This window comes from Hyperolius riggenbachi, chromosome 3 (assembly GCF_040937935.1).
Source record: "Hyperolius riggenbachi isolate aHypRig1 chromosome 3, aHypRig1.pri, whole genome shotgun sequence".
In the NCBI taxonomy this organism is placed as follows: Eukaryota; Metazoa; Chordata; class Amphibia; order Anura; family Hyperoliidae; genus Hyperolius; species Hyperolius riggenbachi.
In genome coordinates, this window is record NC_090648.1 from 319,021,179 (window position 1) to 319,037,675 (window position 16,497).

At 41.9% G+C, this 16,497-nt stretch overlaps 1 protein-coding gene across 4 annotated transcripts in view; it reads left to right on the top strand.

Moving 5' to 3' along the window:
- LOC137563817 (uncharacterized protein C3orf20-like) overlaps positions 1–16,497 on the top strand; it is a 96,876-nt gene extending 80,379 nt beyond the window's left edge. For 3 of the 4 annotated variants that reach the window (XM_068276789.1, XM_068276790.1, XM_068276788.1), the window contains exons 17-18: positions 2,564–2,706; positions 16,266–16,497. In XM_068276789.1, coding sequence (XP_068132890.1) covers positions 2,564–2,706; positions 16,266–16,449 — 327 coding nt within the window. In that variant the 3' untranslated portion in view covers positions 16,450–16,497. Of the gene's footprint in view, positions 1–2,563; positions 2,707–5,436; positions 5,747–16,265 lie in introns of those variants that run through there. The other variant, XM_068276791.1, reaches the window with a different exon arrangement.

The following is a 16,497-nucleotide window of genomic DNA, read 5'->3' on the forward strand; positions in this document are numbered from 1 at the left end:
TAAAATGAATGTTAAACAATGAATGTCTGAGATTGTGTGCGCACACTTCCTCACCATCCATACAAATGTGTTCCTCAGTCAATTACCAGCGTTTGGCTCAGCTCCAACAGAAACTGAGTTGGCAGCATTGTTTACTGTACACAGCGGAAGGGAATTAAGCTGTACTGGCTCCCATTCTATCACATTTGGCTGTGCCCATGCTATTCATTTTTTACATGTGAAATTTACAGACCTCTTTGAAAAAGTATTTTGGGGATAAGTTATGTTTACAGCAAACTTGTTTCATAGCTTTGTTTCCATCCAGCCAGAAAAGGAATGAAATGAATCAAATAAATGTTATAAAAATAACTTGCCACGATTCAAAATATCTAAAATTACATAAAAACATGCTGGCAACTTAAATGCTTCCAGGAACTGTTTTAAGAATAATCATTGGGAAATATTTAACTTTGGGCAATTGTAAAAGAAAAAAAATCCTTGTTTAAATCAATATGTTTTCAGTAAACAGTGATTAAACTCACTATTGTATACAACCAATTTCTGTACATCCTGTGGTCTGCTTCACATCATCTAGCCACTAAATTAAAATATTTAAAGCAATACTGAAGGAAGCTGCAAAAAATGAGTTGGATACTCACCTATGGAAAGAGAAGGCTCTGGGTCCCATAGAGCCTTCCCACTCCTCCCTCAGTCCCTACATTCCATTGGTGGGCCCAGGTAAAGTTTCTCAACCATCTTCTTGGTCGCATACCTGTTCAGCCCTCCTCAGGCAGCCTTTAGAAGCACTTGCATTACCGAGAACGTCCAAAGACAAGCTGATCTATACTGCGAGTCCAAGCTCCTGCATGCACAGTACTGATGGGTACTCTGCTGTGCATGTTTATTTCTAGTCTACTCACAAATACCCACTGCAAGATGAGGGGGGTCCCTGTCGCTACCTAACCTGGGGGGGGCTCCTGTCACTACGTAACCTGGGGGGAGCCTGCCGCTACCTAAACTGGGGGGCTCCTGTCACTACCTAAACTGGGGGTCCCTGTAACTACCTAACCTGGTGGTCTCTGTCGCTACCTAACCTGGGGGTCCCTGTCACTACCTAAACTGGGGGTCCCTGTCACTACCTAAACTGGTGGTCTCTGTCGCTACCTAACCTGGGGGTCCCTGTCACTACCTAAACTGGGGGTCCCTGTCACTACCTAACCTGGGGGGATCCTGTCTCTACCTGAACTGGGGGGCACCTGTCACTACCTGAACTGGGGGGCACCTGTCACTACCTGAACTGGGGGGCACCTGCCACTACCTGAGCTGGGGTGCTCCTGTCACTACCTGAGCTGGGGTGCTCCTGTCACTACCTGAGCTGGGGGCTCCTGCCACTACCTGAGCTGGGGGGCTCCTGTCACTACCTGAGCTGGGGGGCTCCTGTCACTACCTGAGCTGGGGGGCTCCTGTCATTACCTAAACTGGGGGGCTCCTGGCGCTATGTAAACTAGAGGGCACCTGTCACTGCCTAAACTATCCAGGCCAGCCAGCCAGCCCAGCATCACCGCCAGCCTGGCCACAGCATCACCGCCAGCCCGGCCACATCATCACCACCAGCCAGGCCACAGCATCACTGCCAGGCCTTTCAGCCCACACATCATCCCCAATCCAGCCAAAAACAGTATTGCCAGGCACAGCAGCCAGTACAAGAGAATTCAGTAACCAGATGAGAAGTGTCTACCATATTAAGGGGGCATTCTGCCTATTTATGTGAAATGCTGTCTATTTATGTGCCTCATGACTGCTGAATTTGTCGGGAGCCTCATGATTGCTGAATTTGTCTTGTTGGGGGCCTCTTGATTGCTGAATTTGTCTTGTTGGGGGCCTCTTGATTGCTGAATTTGTCTTGTTGGGGGCCTCATGATTGCTGAATTTGCTTGTTGGGGGCCTCATGATTGCTGAATTTGTCTTGTTGGGGGTCACATGATTGCTAACAGCGGGACTATGGGAAAAGCTGAATCATCATCATATGAGAAAATAGCATTAAACTTACTTTTTTTTAGCTTTTTAAAACAGAAAATAAAACTGCGAGGTTCTAAAAAAATGAATACATTTGTCAGGAGTAGGATGGATGAAATAGTTTATCTTCACAGTTTATTTTCCATAATGTTCATGTATGAGTTAAAACGTTTGTATTTAGTTTAAATTGCTGTTGCCACTTTGCAATAGATAAGTGACTTTTGGGTTGCAGTTTGGGCACTCGGCCTCCAAAAAGTTCGCCACCACTGTCCTAATCTAATGTCCCACATTGCTAAGTTAATGTAAATTTGTCTCCACCCTTTACCACACCCACATTCTGGTCCATGGCCACACCCATTTTTCGGCGTGCCACATATTAACCCTCATATTTTTCGGTGCACAACTTCTCCGAAATCTTCGGCGTGGCGAGCTACACGCTTCTTACTCCCCTATTTGTACCCCCCTGGAAAATTTTATGTGGACGCCCATGCAAATACCGGTTATATTATGCTTGTGAACTCACAAATAGATAAGCCTAATGGTTTAATTCCATATCTTTTGTTTGTAGATGTATATCTGTGGGAAGCTGATGTTTGCCAATTACATTTTTAATGGCTATAGCCGATCAATAAAAGATCTTCAAAAACAAATAGTCAAAACTAGGAGCGACTATCAGACAGGTTATCATCTACCCAGTGACTTTAAGTTCAGGTAATTACTACCTTTTATATAAGCAAGTTTTCTCTGTATGAGTCTTATGCATTTTGGTAGAGTTTATACTTAGTTTCCCGTGTAAAATTTCCATTGTAGAATTTTTTTCATTCTAAAAAAAATGTGCTCAGTTGCTTTGGTGCTGCTTATACAAATGTGCTCACACTGCTATTAACTTGTATCATGCAGACCATGATTCCGCCCCTACATCATATACAAACATTGAATTTGATGTGCTTGTAATGATATATTTGAGGTTAAAGGCCAACGTTACCTTGTTCACACCATCTAGCGAACAGTCACATACAATTGCCAGTGTCACAATAGTGTCTTTGTTTTCCTTTCCTCTGCTTGTGTTAGTAATGTTTGAGCATGCTTGTGAAAAATCTCATTGCAGTACATATATCATGGTGTAATAGCTCTTTGAAGTTCACATCAATGTGTCTGGCTAACTTCTCTGTTACAGTAGCTGTTTATAAGTCCAATTACTAGACCATGTAACAACATAAAGCTGCATTACACACAGTAAAGGCCTCTTTCTCATGGAAAGCTGAACTGCCTGCTTGTTGGGCAGTTCAGCCTCCCATCTGCTGGCCACCAAGTGCCTTCCGGCTGCAGTTTAATGCAGGTCGAATGGCAGCATTGTAACCCCATGTGTGTCAGCGCTTGACACGCAGTGTAATTACCAGGCAGCAAAAAATAAAATCATGCCTCAGATGAAATTCAGTGCTAATTCTGAAGATACAGCAGTCCAGCTGTGGCTCTGGGCACATCTGTGTATGCCATTCTCAAGATATCTACGCACACTTCCTATGTCTAACCTTCCAAAATAGGAACATAGGCTCATCAACCATTCAATCCGCCTTTCTTTATATAAAATTTAGCTGAAAAGTATAAGTGCCCTTCCTACTGATTCTTAAAGGGAAGGTTCACGGTCCGTAAAAAAAAATAAAAATGCTAATCCACTTACCTGGGGCTTCCTCCAGCCCGTCGCAGGCAGGACGTGCCCTTGGCGCTGCTCCACAGGCTCCCGGTCTCCTCCGGTGGCGCACCCGACCTGGCCAGGCCGGCTGCCAGGTCGGGCTCTTCTGCACTCCAAAATGCGTCATCAGACGTTGTCCGGGCAGTACTGCGCAGGCGTAGAACTACTGCGCCTGCGCAGTGCATTTTTTTTTTTTTTTTTTACAGACCATGAACCTTCCCTTTAAAGGGACTCCGAGCAGTGCCTGTGGGTATGCCTTTAAGCATACCCACAACTAATTAATTATATCCTCACACCTACCAGCATGATGTTTGTAATTATATCCCCCTGGGTTCCTTGTATTTCATTGCATTGTGCTGAATGGAGCTGCCGACTTTGGGGAAAAGTCGTCCTGTGTAATATAAGTAACTATAGAAAGATGCATACCATTTTGAAGCGCTCTTTCTCCTCTTTCCAACGATATATAAACCGCCACCCTACGCCTTTTAGTTTTCGTTATTTTCGAGATCGCAATTCCCATCGTGAAAATAGCGAAAACTAAAAGGCGTAGCGCGGCGGTTTATATATCTTTGGACAGAGGAGAAAGAGAGCTTCATAATGGTATGCATCTTTCCATAGTTACTGCACTGCTCGGAGTCCCTTTAAATCTATATAGCGCAGCACACAATATGCAAGTTCAGATTACACAATCCAATTTATCTCATGAGGCTTGATTTACTAAATGTATCAATCTCTTTGACCAACATGATCAGTTTAATTGAACCAGTGAGGGAACTCCCCCCCCCCCCCCCCTCCTGACTGATTATCTACTGATTGGGCTGATATATAAACCAAAGGTGTTATTGGGCATGTTGGAATGTCTTAGCCGGGTACACATGTATGACAAATGTTGCCTGTCACGGATCAGGACTTGATACCTCGGGTGACAGTTTGGGCCGAACAGGATCAGACTGGTACACTAAGGGTCCACCAAGGAAGTTTCAGCCTCCAGTATATAGTATAGGTAGCTAGGTATAGGTGCCTTCAATATAGGTAGCTAGGTGACCCACCCACCACAAGTCCACTACAACAACTCACTGGCCCTGGGACCTCCTTGTGTGCGATTTGCCACCAGGTGTGAGCTCCGCACCGACCAACCCCCCTGTGCGCCCATCACTCCCAACTCCAACTGCAGTGTCTCCAACTCTGGGCCCATCCCTCTCCTCCCTCGTGGCAGCTTCAGTGCGGATGTGCGCAGCTGCAGTATGAATGATGTCTGGTGCCAGTGGTGTCACACCTAGCTACCTATATTAAAGGCACCTATACCTAGCTACCTATACTGAATGCATCTATACTTAACTTATAGACGTCTTATAGGTGGCGCAGCATCCGTCTGCATAGCTCTGCTCTTTCATACATGTGATGACGCCACTAAACATGACAACCACGCCGGCCTAGTCTCATGTGTAATTTATTTAGTCTGTTAACAAAATTCTTGTCATTTTGCCTAACTTAGCTCAGAAACACATCATAGACATTTTTCTTATTTTACATAATCTTTCAGGACAATAATGCATTATCATGCTGTTTCAGACTTTGCCACTTCACACAACGAAAAGAATGATGAACAGCAATTCTATTTTTAGCAGTATTTTCATTAGCTTGACGAATATTGTTGCAGATATCCACAGTAACTTGTGCATAATTCAGTCACTGTTAACTGAATCATAAGCCACAAGACTTACTTCCGTTTTGTCTTTTCCTGATAGGTTGCTCCAGTGATTGGCTGGAACTGGTAGCTGCTGCTTATACAAAATGCAAGTAATGGGAAACCATTGATGAATAATAATATGTAGGCATCAAACCAGAAGCCTCATTCAGTCATCAGCTAATTTACATCACGTGAATATAAGAATAGCCCTGAGGACTGCAGAACTGGACGGAATATCCCCATTCTAGTAGCCTGAGAATTTCATACATGCCTTTAAACACATATACAGGCCCCATATAATATTAGCTGTATTACATAATTTCTGTATACAATTTTGTGCACCGGTATGATTACAGATTTAATATAAATACAGTGTATGACCCTTTCCTTGCAAATACACGGTCAGTTTTTAAACTTTTTTTTTTTTTTTTTAAGCTGAACTTAAAGAGACTCCGTAACAAAAATTGCATCCTGTTTTTTATCATCCTACAAGTTCCAAAAACTATTCTGTGTTCTGGCTAACTGCAGCACTTTATACTATCACTGTCTCTGTAATAAATCAATGTATCTTTCCCCTGTCAGACTTGTCGGCCTGTGTCTGGAAGGCTGCCAAGTTCTTCAATGTTGTGGTTCTGCTATGAACTCACCTTTCCTGGCCCCTCTATGCACACTGCCTGTGTGTTATTTAGATTAGAGCAGCTTCTTTCTTCTCTCTTATCTTTTACAAGCTGGATAAATCGTCCTCTGAGCTGGCTGGGCTTTCACATACTGAGGAATTACAAACAAGGGCAAAGCTGTTTGCAGGAAGAAAAGAGCAGCCTGAAACTTCAGTGCATGGGGGAAAGAAACACACAAATGATCTCTTGAGATTCAAAAGGACTGCTGTATACAGCCTGCTTGTGTATGGATGCATTTTTCTATGTGTGGACATACTGTACATCAACCTACTTCCTGTTTTGGTGGCCATTTTGTTTGTTTACTAACAAACTTTTTAAAACTGTTTTTAACCACTTTTAATGCGGCGAGGAGCGGCGAAATTGTGACAGAGGGTAATAGGAGATGTCCCCTAACGCACTGGTATGTTTACTTTTGAGCGATTTTAACAATACAGATTCTCTTTAAAGCCCAGCTCCAAATACAGCAAATAGAAAGCAAATAAATTATTGTGAAGTGTTACCTTCTTTGTGTCACACAACGCTCCAGCAGGTATTTGCTACAAACTTTTGCATTATGCTTTGCAAATTTTAAACTGTATGTCATGTGACGTTTCTGCTCCTCTACTACTGGCATATGGAAGATGAGCACTACTTTGCAGAACATTAACATGCGCTATCTATGGTAAATGGCGGCATATATTTTTGTTGGTATTAAAGTATACCCAAGGCAAACCTAGGGTCAAAAGTCAAATACTTACCTAAGAAAACTCTGGAATGTGTAGAGGCTTCCCACACTGTCCTCCAGTCCCCCGTTGCCGAGCACGGACCATCCAAAGGAATCTGACAAGATCTTGTCAGATTCCAAGATCACGGCCACTCTCTTCTTCAAGCAGAAGTAACTCAGAGTTGCTCATGCACAAGCGGCTTCATGCTACTGTGCAGACGTGGATGCGCTCATGCATGGAGAGAAGCATGGTCGTGAGCTTGGAATCCGACAAGAGCTTGTCAGATTCCTTTTGGGGGGGGGGGGGGGGGGGTCCATGATCGGCAAATGGAACTGGAGACTGGACATAGCTAGTTGTTGCTACTATGTCAACTATAACAGCACATTCTAATGACAGTGTTAAGCAAGGCACTATTGTCACTTAGGACCGTCTGCCAGCCTGTTCAGCCAAATGCTTTTCTGCAAGTATGCAGAAAAAGCATTTGACAACATCTTCCCAGGGCTTTCGGCAGTTTTCCTCCCCGCAGGGGGACACAGAGACATGGCGGTAAGCAACCCTGGAGGCAGCATGTTGCTTCCAGGGTCAGCTGAATGACTGGAAAAATCGGGATTGGAAATCAGCGTTTGCGCAAATGACAATAAACAGGGGCAAATTGCAGTGCAGGCAATGCCAGTTCATTTGAATGGACAGCGATTGAAAGTGAACCTCCAGACTAAGAATCTACTCCGCAGCACTGAAAAGGCTTGGTGTTTCTTTAACAGTTTCACAGCATCAGAATTTTGTTTTTCTTAGCCAAGCCTTATTTTTAGCTGCACAAAAGAAAACTGCCCGGGCATTTTTCCCCTGATGCTGTGAAAAGCATGATGGAATTGCTGATGATGTTGTTCTCCTTCTGCTGTTTTAGCGCAAATTTTTTTAATTTTGAATTTGAGATTTGAAGCCTAGCACGCGCAGCTGGGAGGGGTGATCAGGACACAGGACAGTTGGAACTGCGTCTCATGCTCCCTGTCACCTCCTTTCAACCAAAAAGATGGCTGCCTCAATGAAATCACAAACATTTTGCCTGTTCTTTTAAAACAGGGTGTGTACGAGATTATATTACCTATCTATTTTAATTAACATAACTAATGTAACTTAATGACAGTATGTTTGTTTAGGCTGAAGTTCCCCTTTAAGGAGAAGTCAGTGGGAAATGACCCGCAATCGCTCGTGTAAACGGGCCTTACACATTCACAAGGTTCACAATAGGACATGCATGTGAATAAAGCTTTGCCTTTACTTTAAACATCCAGTTACATTCAGGGGAAAGAAACAGTAACTTTTTTGCACATGGTTACGTCTTATACTGTATAGGCACATCTCCTGTTGGACATAATCGCTTTCATAGTGACCTTTCAATATTGTGTCATGCTTATATTGCATTATTAATTTGAATGGAATGCAGACCAAGTTATGAAAACACATTTGAGAATTACGTATAAACTACTACTGCCAACTCTAGGTCTGACATCATTTGTTTTAGAACTGTTTATTATTTACTCAGTTATTGAGTATAAAGTCTATGGTTAATAGGGTGACATTCTTATTTTATGCATTTGTTTTCTACACTGCTTGCTGAGTGATAACTGGCGAGAATAGTGCAGCCATGTGATAGTCTGCAGCTATTAGTTTTGCTTAATGAGCTCACCTCACACAACCCCAGTATAAATGTTTCCTCCATTCATGTTTATCAGTCACTGCATTTCTCTGTTAACTGAGTGCAGGGATTGGAGAGGGGAGGAGGGGTTCAGGATAATGTGCTGGGTCAGTATGGCTGGGCATGTCTGTTAGTAGGCCTCCTGAAATACCAGACAGAACTGGCCAGCTTCCTAGTTGCAATAAAGAAGGTTTCTAAGCTCTGGCAATGCATAACTCAAGATAATTGTTGTACTCTGTAAACAAGAACAATGGGTTTTACCCTGTTAGAGGCTCACTAAAGCTACCTACAAGCATTAAGATGGTAGATTGTCATCTGCTTATGCATCTTTCAATGGGGCTAGCATGACGTTTACCTCACTGACAGACTGATGTATTATGACCAAGCACTGCTTGTTATGCAGACAGGAAAGATAAGTTGGCTCTGCACCTTATAATACAGAACACAAAGACATACAGGAGCCCAAATGGTGCAGTATAAATTGCATTGGAGATATAGGACTATAAGTAAAACTACTCACAAGTGTAGGTTGTTTGTAAGAGCAAACGGCAGTTAAGGCATGTGGAGAAATCCTGTCTCCACCTGGGTGTCACAGATGGTCCTTCTATCGATCACTCCCTATTGAAAAAAAAAAGTGTAATGACCACCCACCTGATTGATAGTGCTGGGGACCAAAACTGCTCACCTCCAAAGGAGGGTATGGAAACACAACGGGGGAAAAGAGGCACCCAAATAGTATAAAATTAATTAAAAACAATAAAATAGGTGGCTTACCTCAATGGCTTTAGACAATGGCGAGGCATTTTGTGGGTTACAACCCACTTCCTCAGGCCAACATTTGTGCCAAAAAGCAATGAAGAGCCATGTTCTGAGCGCCCCATTTAACACAGTTTAAAGAGAATTTTTTACAATAGAAAAGTTTATGAATCTAATTGGCTACTGGAGGAGAAAATAAGCAAAGTGAAAAATTCTCTCTTTACAGCCACAGGCCATTTATGAAACATTTGTAATGGGTTTTCCAAAACATACCAAAAAATGTTTGGGCTGAAATGTGGAATGTTCTATGCATGTTGCATGATGAAGCTTCAAACAAGTAACAATGTCATCTGTGTGATGGCAAACAGCTCTCAGGAGGCCCCATATTTTACTTACTACACAATGCAGTACCAATGCCCCAGTGGGCACTCCAGTTAAGTTCAGAAGGTTCTTATCCACTTAAGCTCTCAGTCGTTTTCACTTTATGCATCCGAGCAATGTTCACCTCCCATTCATTAGTCTATAACTTTATCACTACTTATCACAATGAACTGATCTATATCTTGTTTTTTCCGCCACCAATTAGGCTTTCTTTGGGGGGGGGGGGGGGGTACATTTTGCTAAGAGCTACCTTACTGTAAATGCATTTTAACAGTAAGAATAAGAAAAAAAATGAAAAAATTCATTGTCAGGTTTCGGCCATTATAGTTTTAAAATAATACATGCCTCCATAATTAAAACCCACGTATTGTAATTGCCCATTTGTCACGGTTATTTCACCGTTTAAATTATGTCCCTATCACAATGTATGGCGACAATATTTTATTTGGAAATAAAAGAGCATTTTTTCCGTTTTGCATTCATCACTATTTACAAGCTTATAATAAAAAAAAAAGAGAGAGAAATATTTCATCTTTACATAGATATTTAAAAAGTTTAGACCCTTAGGTAAATATTTATGTGGTTTTTTTATAGTAATGTTTTTTTTTTTTTTAATTAAACATTTTATGTGGGCATTTTTGGGAGGGTGGGATATAAAAGTGTTTTATTTGGGGAAATATTTGTGTATTGTAATGTTTTTTTACTTTTACTTTTTGGCCACAAGATGGCAATCTTGAGTTTGTTTACATGGCGTCACTCTAAAGGCCCATACACACGTCGGATTTCCGCGAACGACGGGTCGTTTGAACGCCCCGTCGTTCGCCTGCTAAATCGGGCGTGTGTACAGACTGTCGTTCGCTTGATAAGGGTGAGTTTGAGCCGGGCGGATCGCTCAAACTCACCCTTATCAAGCGAACGACAGTCTGTACACATGCCCGATTTAGCGGGCGAACGACGGGGCATTCAAACGACCCGTCGTTCGCGGAAATCCGACGTGTGTATGGGCCTTAAGCGTACAATGTACGCTTAGAGGGACATAGCTTCAGAAAAAGCGAAGCTTCCGAGAGAAGCTGTCGCTTTTTCAGCGGGGGAGAGGAATCAGTGATCGGGCTCCATAGCCCGATACATTGATTCCGTGGCTACCGAATCTGCGGCCGGGAGTGCGCGTGCACACGCGCGATCGGCCGCGGGAGCGCGCCTGTCTTCCTTGACGTTTTTATACGTCAAGGAGGACATAGTGGTTAAACATGGTCACAGTCAATTTATTTAAGTATGTTTTGGTTAAAACTATATAAATCATATATAATCAAACCTGAATAATATATTTTAGTTAACTAAGGCATGGTAATGTTTGGAAGCTATTCATAAGGAGTTATGGAGCACCTCTATTAGAGATGGACATACTGTATGCCAAGAAGTATGTGAGATGATAAAAACCACAACAGCAGGGACTTGGCATACACTATATTTCATGATTACGTACATGCTGTAATAATGTTCTTCATCTAGTATGATGAGCCACATACACAAATATTTGCTCAGTTATAGACATGTCTTCAAATATTTACATATTACCTTTAAAATTATTCAGGATACCACCCCCCCCCCCCAAAAAAAAAAAAAAAAAAAACTGCATTTACATAATTCATTCTTCTTAATAAAAAGACAAATTAAGTATATTGTCAACTATTTGGGCAAAGATATGTCTATATAGGTAAAGAATCAATCCAGTTACATAAAATATATCCCGCTTTCAGGATTTTCAGTCTGCATTTCACATGTGAACTTGTAACTAGAAGTGCAGATCTATAAACAAAAACAATTCGTGTAGAATGGGACATTTGAGGAAATTTAAAGTGAATAAATATGCAGCTCGCCATTACTGAATTTTACCTCCTTAATCACTGTGTTCATCTTCTACCTCTAACACCTCCTCACCCAGAACTGGTTCTGACTCCATTGGCTGTAGATGTGTGTGGTCAGACTATGGAAGGATGACACCCTGGCAACTGGCAAACTGGAATAAAAATGGCAGCCTCCATATTTTTTCTTTCAGACCTTTAAAAAAGCAGCTGATGAATCATAATTTCTTTATGATTCGGCTCATCTGTGGATGAATAATCCAACAAATAAGAAAAAACAAACAAGTGAGACAGAGAGCGAATATAGTGTAAAAAAAATGACCAAGGGAAAAAATAGAAATGGAGTAAATGCATACTCGCAGACCTGGGTTATTCCTAAGGCAACCACTGCACAGGCAGGTGGGGAAAACAAACCCAACTCCAGTCCGGTCCACCTTTGTAAAGGGGATAGGTCACAACCCTCCACCAAGGGTGGATACAATAACTCGAACACTATAAACCAGAGGTTCCAACAGGAAATGAAAAAGGTTAAAAACAAGATAAAATGAGAGGTAAGGTGGACTTACCTCTCCCATAAAGGATGCCACTATCAGTGGTTATGATGTCGAAGTTTATTCAACAAATTGTTGCAACCACTGTTGTGGCATTCTTTGTGGGAGAGTCAAGTCCACCCTTACCCTTTTTTAATTTCCTGTTGGTTCCTCTGTTTTCTATTGTTTGAATAGAACTAAGCAATGCATTTTACTGTGGTTGTTTAGAGATTTTTACAATATTGAAACTGACTGCCTATAGAGAAAAATATATAAACATTACAGTAAACTGCTCAGGGCTTGTAGTAATAAACTAAATTCCAGCTGTAAGACTAATAGCTGCATCACCATAGATATAGTATTGGAATGTCCACAGCATATGTCCATGTAACAACACAATATTACCCTCAGTGGGGAAAATAAATGCAACTAAGGGCTCAGACACAGTATAAGTGCTTTTCTGAGTGCTTTTTGGCCTTCAGAGCTTTTTGAGAGCTTTTTAAAAAATGCTTACATTGACTTTCATTAAAATCGCACTAAAATCGTTGTAAAGTTGCGATCACGCAAAATTTTTGAGATTTTATTGCTATTTTAATGAAAGTCAATGGAAGAGTTTTTAAAAAGCTCTCTGAATTCTCTGAAGGCCAAAAAGTGCTCAGAAAAGCGCTTATAGTGTGTCTGAGCCCTAACACAGATGAAATGCCAGGAAATGTCTAATTTAGTTTTCTTCTGCTTTTTAACTTAGAAACAGAAAGAAACACGCAATTATGCATTATAAAAACCACACAGCAAAAATAGATTCAGTCTCTGATCACATGGACCTGGCCACATACGTCACACTGACAAGCCTCTGTGCAATCTCCTGCTTCTTCAGACTAGAATATTTATTAGTAATCTATATAGCACCCTCTTCTATAGGGCTGGAACAATTAGAAGATGCACACAATACATTCAGTGAACACTTCAGATCTACTTCTGGGGTCTGAATTTACAGTTAGAGGATTGTGTCCCTTCATTAGATCCATCAGCATACTGACCTTGAGGCAGGGAACACACTTGACTTTCAGTTTTCCACGCGTGTTTTTCTGCATACTTTTTCTGCACACCAAGTGTGTTTCCATGCAGGAAAATGAGCGTGTTTTTTCACAGCAGCTGATGTAATTGATAGAGAAAACTGCCAAAATGTGCAGAATCATCATGCAGAATGTCAGTTTTTTTCTGTGTGCGAACAACACAGTAAGTGTAAACTAGCACATTGATTAACATGAGTTCTCAGTTTTTCTATGCAGAAAACGCGCACGAAAACTGTCAAGTGTGTTCCCTGCCTCATAGTTTACGAGAGAAAAAAAAAAACTTGCTATGCAAGGGATTTTATATGTCTTGGAGTCAAGAGGCAGAATTTAATTTGGTCTAAAGGTGGCCACTAATGATACAATTTGACAAATGATCGTTTACAAACGATTATTCATATGAACAATCAGAAATGAACATTTGGGACTACTAAAGGAAAGAAATCTCCCAACCAATCCAAACAGATTGACGAGATTAATCCGAAAATCAGATTGATTTAAATAATCTGATTGGATTGGTTAGCAGATTTTCGTCTGTTAGTGGTCCCAAACGATCATTCATGCAAATAATTTGTAAAAGATTTTTCACCAAATTGTATAGTTAGTGGCCACCTTTATGTGGGAGTTAGAGGGCTTGTGATGACCTGACGAAGGTGAGTTATACTCCCAAATACTTGTACATCAAGAAAATGACTGCTAGTGCAAATAAAGTAATCACATATAGGTTCTACAGGTTTTTAGAAGCTTGTCTGTTTTATTACTGAATTGTAGGAATGAGCAACGAGATGCAAATATTTCAGAGTTCATACAGGATGATGCACATTTTGTATGAAAATGTATGCAACTTGTAAATGTGGGACTTAGGCCTCTTGCACACTGCAAGCGATTCCGATTCCGCTTTTTAATCAGTTTTTACATCCGATTCAGATTTTGATTTGCAGTTTGCTCCCTGCACACTGCAAATCGGAATCTGAATCGGATGTAAAAACTGATTAAAAAGCGGAATCTGAATCGGAATCGCGTGCAGTGTGCAAGAGGCCTTAATTAGATCATTTTCAAGCTGCATACATTTGCATACAAAATTTACATAATCCTGCATGAACTTTGAAATATTTGCATCTCATTGATCATCTCTACTGCATTGCTTGATTCCTTACTTTTAGTTTTCTCCAATTTAATAGCACTTCAGCATGGTTGCTCAGTCATTGCTGATGTAAGGATCAGACCTGCACAAGGATAATAATAATTCCAACATTTGTATAGCACTTTTTTCCAAATGCTAGAGAATTGCAGCCACTAGGGGTGGGCTCAGCAGGCAGTAGCAGTGTGTGGAGCCTTGCCCAAGAACTCCTTACTAAATAGGCGCTGGCTTACTAAATAGGAGGAGCTGAGATTTAAAGGGGAACTGAAGTAAGAGGTATACAGAGGCTGCCATATTTATTTCCTTTTAATCAATACCAGTTCCTGGCAGCCCTGCTGGTCTATTTCTCTGCAGTAGTATCTGAATAACACCAGAAATGAGCATGCAGCCAGTCTTGTCAGATCTGACTTTAAAGTCTGAAACACCTGATCTGCTGCATGCTTGTTCAGGGGCTAATAGTATTAGAGGCAGAGGATCAGCAGGGCTGCCAGGCAACTGGTATTGATTAAAAGGAAATAAATATGGCAGCCTCCGTATACCTCTTACTTCAGTTCCCCTTTAAACCCAGGTCGCCTGTGTCAGAGGCTGTGTCTTTGGAAGTCTAGTGCTGGTTTTGACGATTGCGGATGCTACAGAGGAATCTTGGATACGCCTTCCGCAGCCTCACACTTCGTTGTGCCACCTTCAGCTCTTCTGTACAAAATGTTTTGTTGGTACATTTATATATCTCCAAGCTTTTCCATGGCAAACTCTGTTCTCATGTCACTTAGTTTTAAGAATGATCAGATAGTATTGGATTACATTTGACACTCGTTTGCAGCTCCAGTTCAAGTACCAATCTGCCAGGTAATGAACACCATCCAGTAGATGAGTAGTGCACCACATGTCAGCAATACTTGGAGGTATAGAATACCTTCCATATGCAGCAGCCTCCCTATTGGCAGTAATCACTGCACCTACTTTTCCCAAACAGATGTTGACCTTCCCTCCCATTCCATGTGGACCCCCACTTCCATGTGCAGCAGCTCATTCTTCCAAGTACAGCAGCCCCTCAACTTTATATGCCATGTCCCTTCTTGGGTAGCAGTTCCTCATCTCCAGGAGCAGCCTCCCTTTTTACATTTGCAACCTGGTCTTTTATTGGCAGTAACACACCTGTTCCATATCCAACCTCCTCCTCGGCTAGCAGATTCCATGTCTAAATGGAGACGGGAAGCTGCTGCCTAAAGAGAGGGCTTTTTAGGCAGCAGCTTCCTTTCTCCATTTCTAACCATCCTTTGTGGGCAGCCCCTTCCCCTCTCCATTTCTAACATCCTTTGTGAGCAGCAGCTTCCCTTCCTCCATTTCTAACCATCCTTTGTGAGCAGCAGCTTCCCTTCCTCCATTTCTAACCATCCTTTGTGGGCAGCAGCTTCCCTTCCTACATTTCTAACCATCCTTTGTGGGCAGCAGCATCCCTTTTCCATTTCTAACCATCCTTTGTGGGCAGCAGCTTCCCTTCCTACATTTCTAACCATCCTTTGTGGGCAGCAGCATCCCTTTTCCATTTCTTACCATCCTTTGTGGGCAGCAGCATCCCTCTTCCTTGTCTTATCTCCCCTCTTAAGGTCTGGGCCCCACTAACGCAGTTGTGTCTGCTTCCGTCCGCTTTTCAGCATTTAGAACATTGATGTGTAACTGAAAAGCGGACACAACTGTGTCAGTGGGGTCAGATCCTTAGGCAGCAGCCTCCCTCCTCCATTTTTAACTGTTCTTTTTGGATAGCAGGTAAAGTGAATGTGTTATCTATAGCAACCTACCATGTCACTACTCTTGTCTTTATACAGGTTTTAAAATCTTTAAAAGAAGCCAGTGATAGCAACTTCTACATTCCCACTCCCTTTAGGTTTCCTTTGATGGTAATCTGGGAGACCAGCGATGTGGGAGTTGCCTTTGCTGAATTGTTTGAATAGTAAACAGCACTTTGGCTATATGGTTAGCATTATTATCAGTGAGATGTAAAAAAATGTCAATTCACAAAGTTTAGAGCATTCGGTAAAACCAAGTGAGATGTTTGGTATTTATCTCCAGGCTACATCTGTCATTAACCAACAATCAGTATTCGATAAACTGTTACAGACAAAGGAGACAGCCAATAGGAGGAGTCACCACGTCCTGTTACTTCCTCCATTGGTGCCGATATACTGTGGGGCAAGTTTATCTCCCCCAGGCAGCAGAGAAGAGAGCAAGCACTGGAAGATGTTTTTCCCTGTAGCCTTTTAGACTCCTACTCCAAGATGCAACTAGAGCAACTGGGCAGATA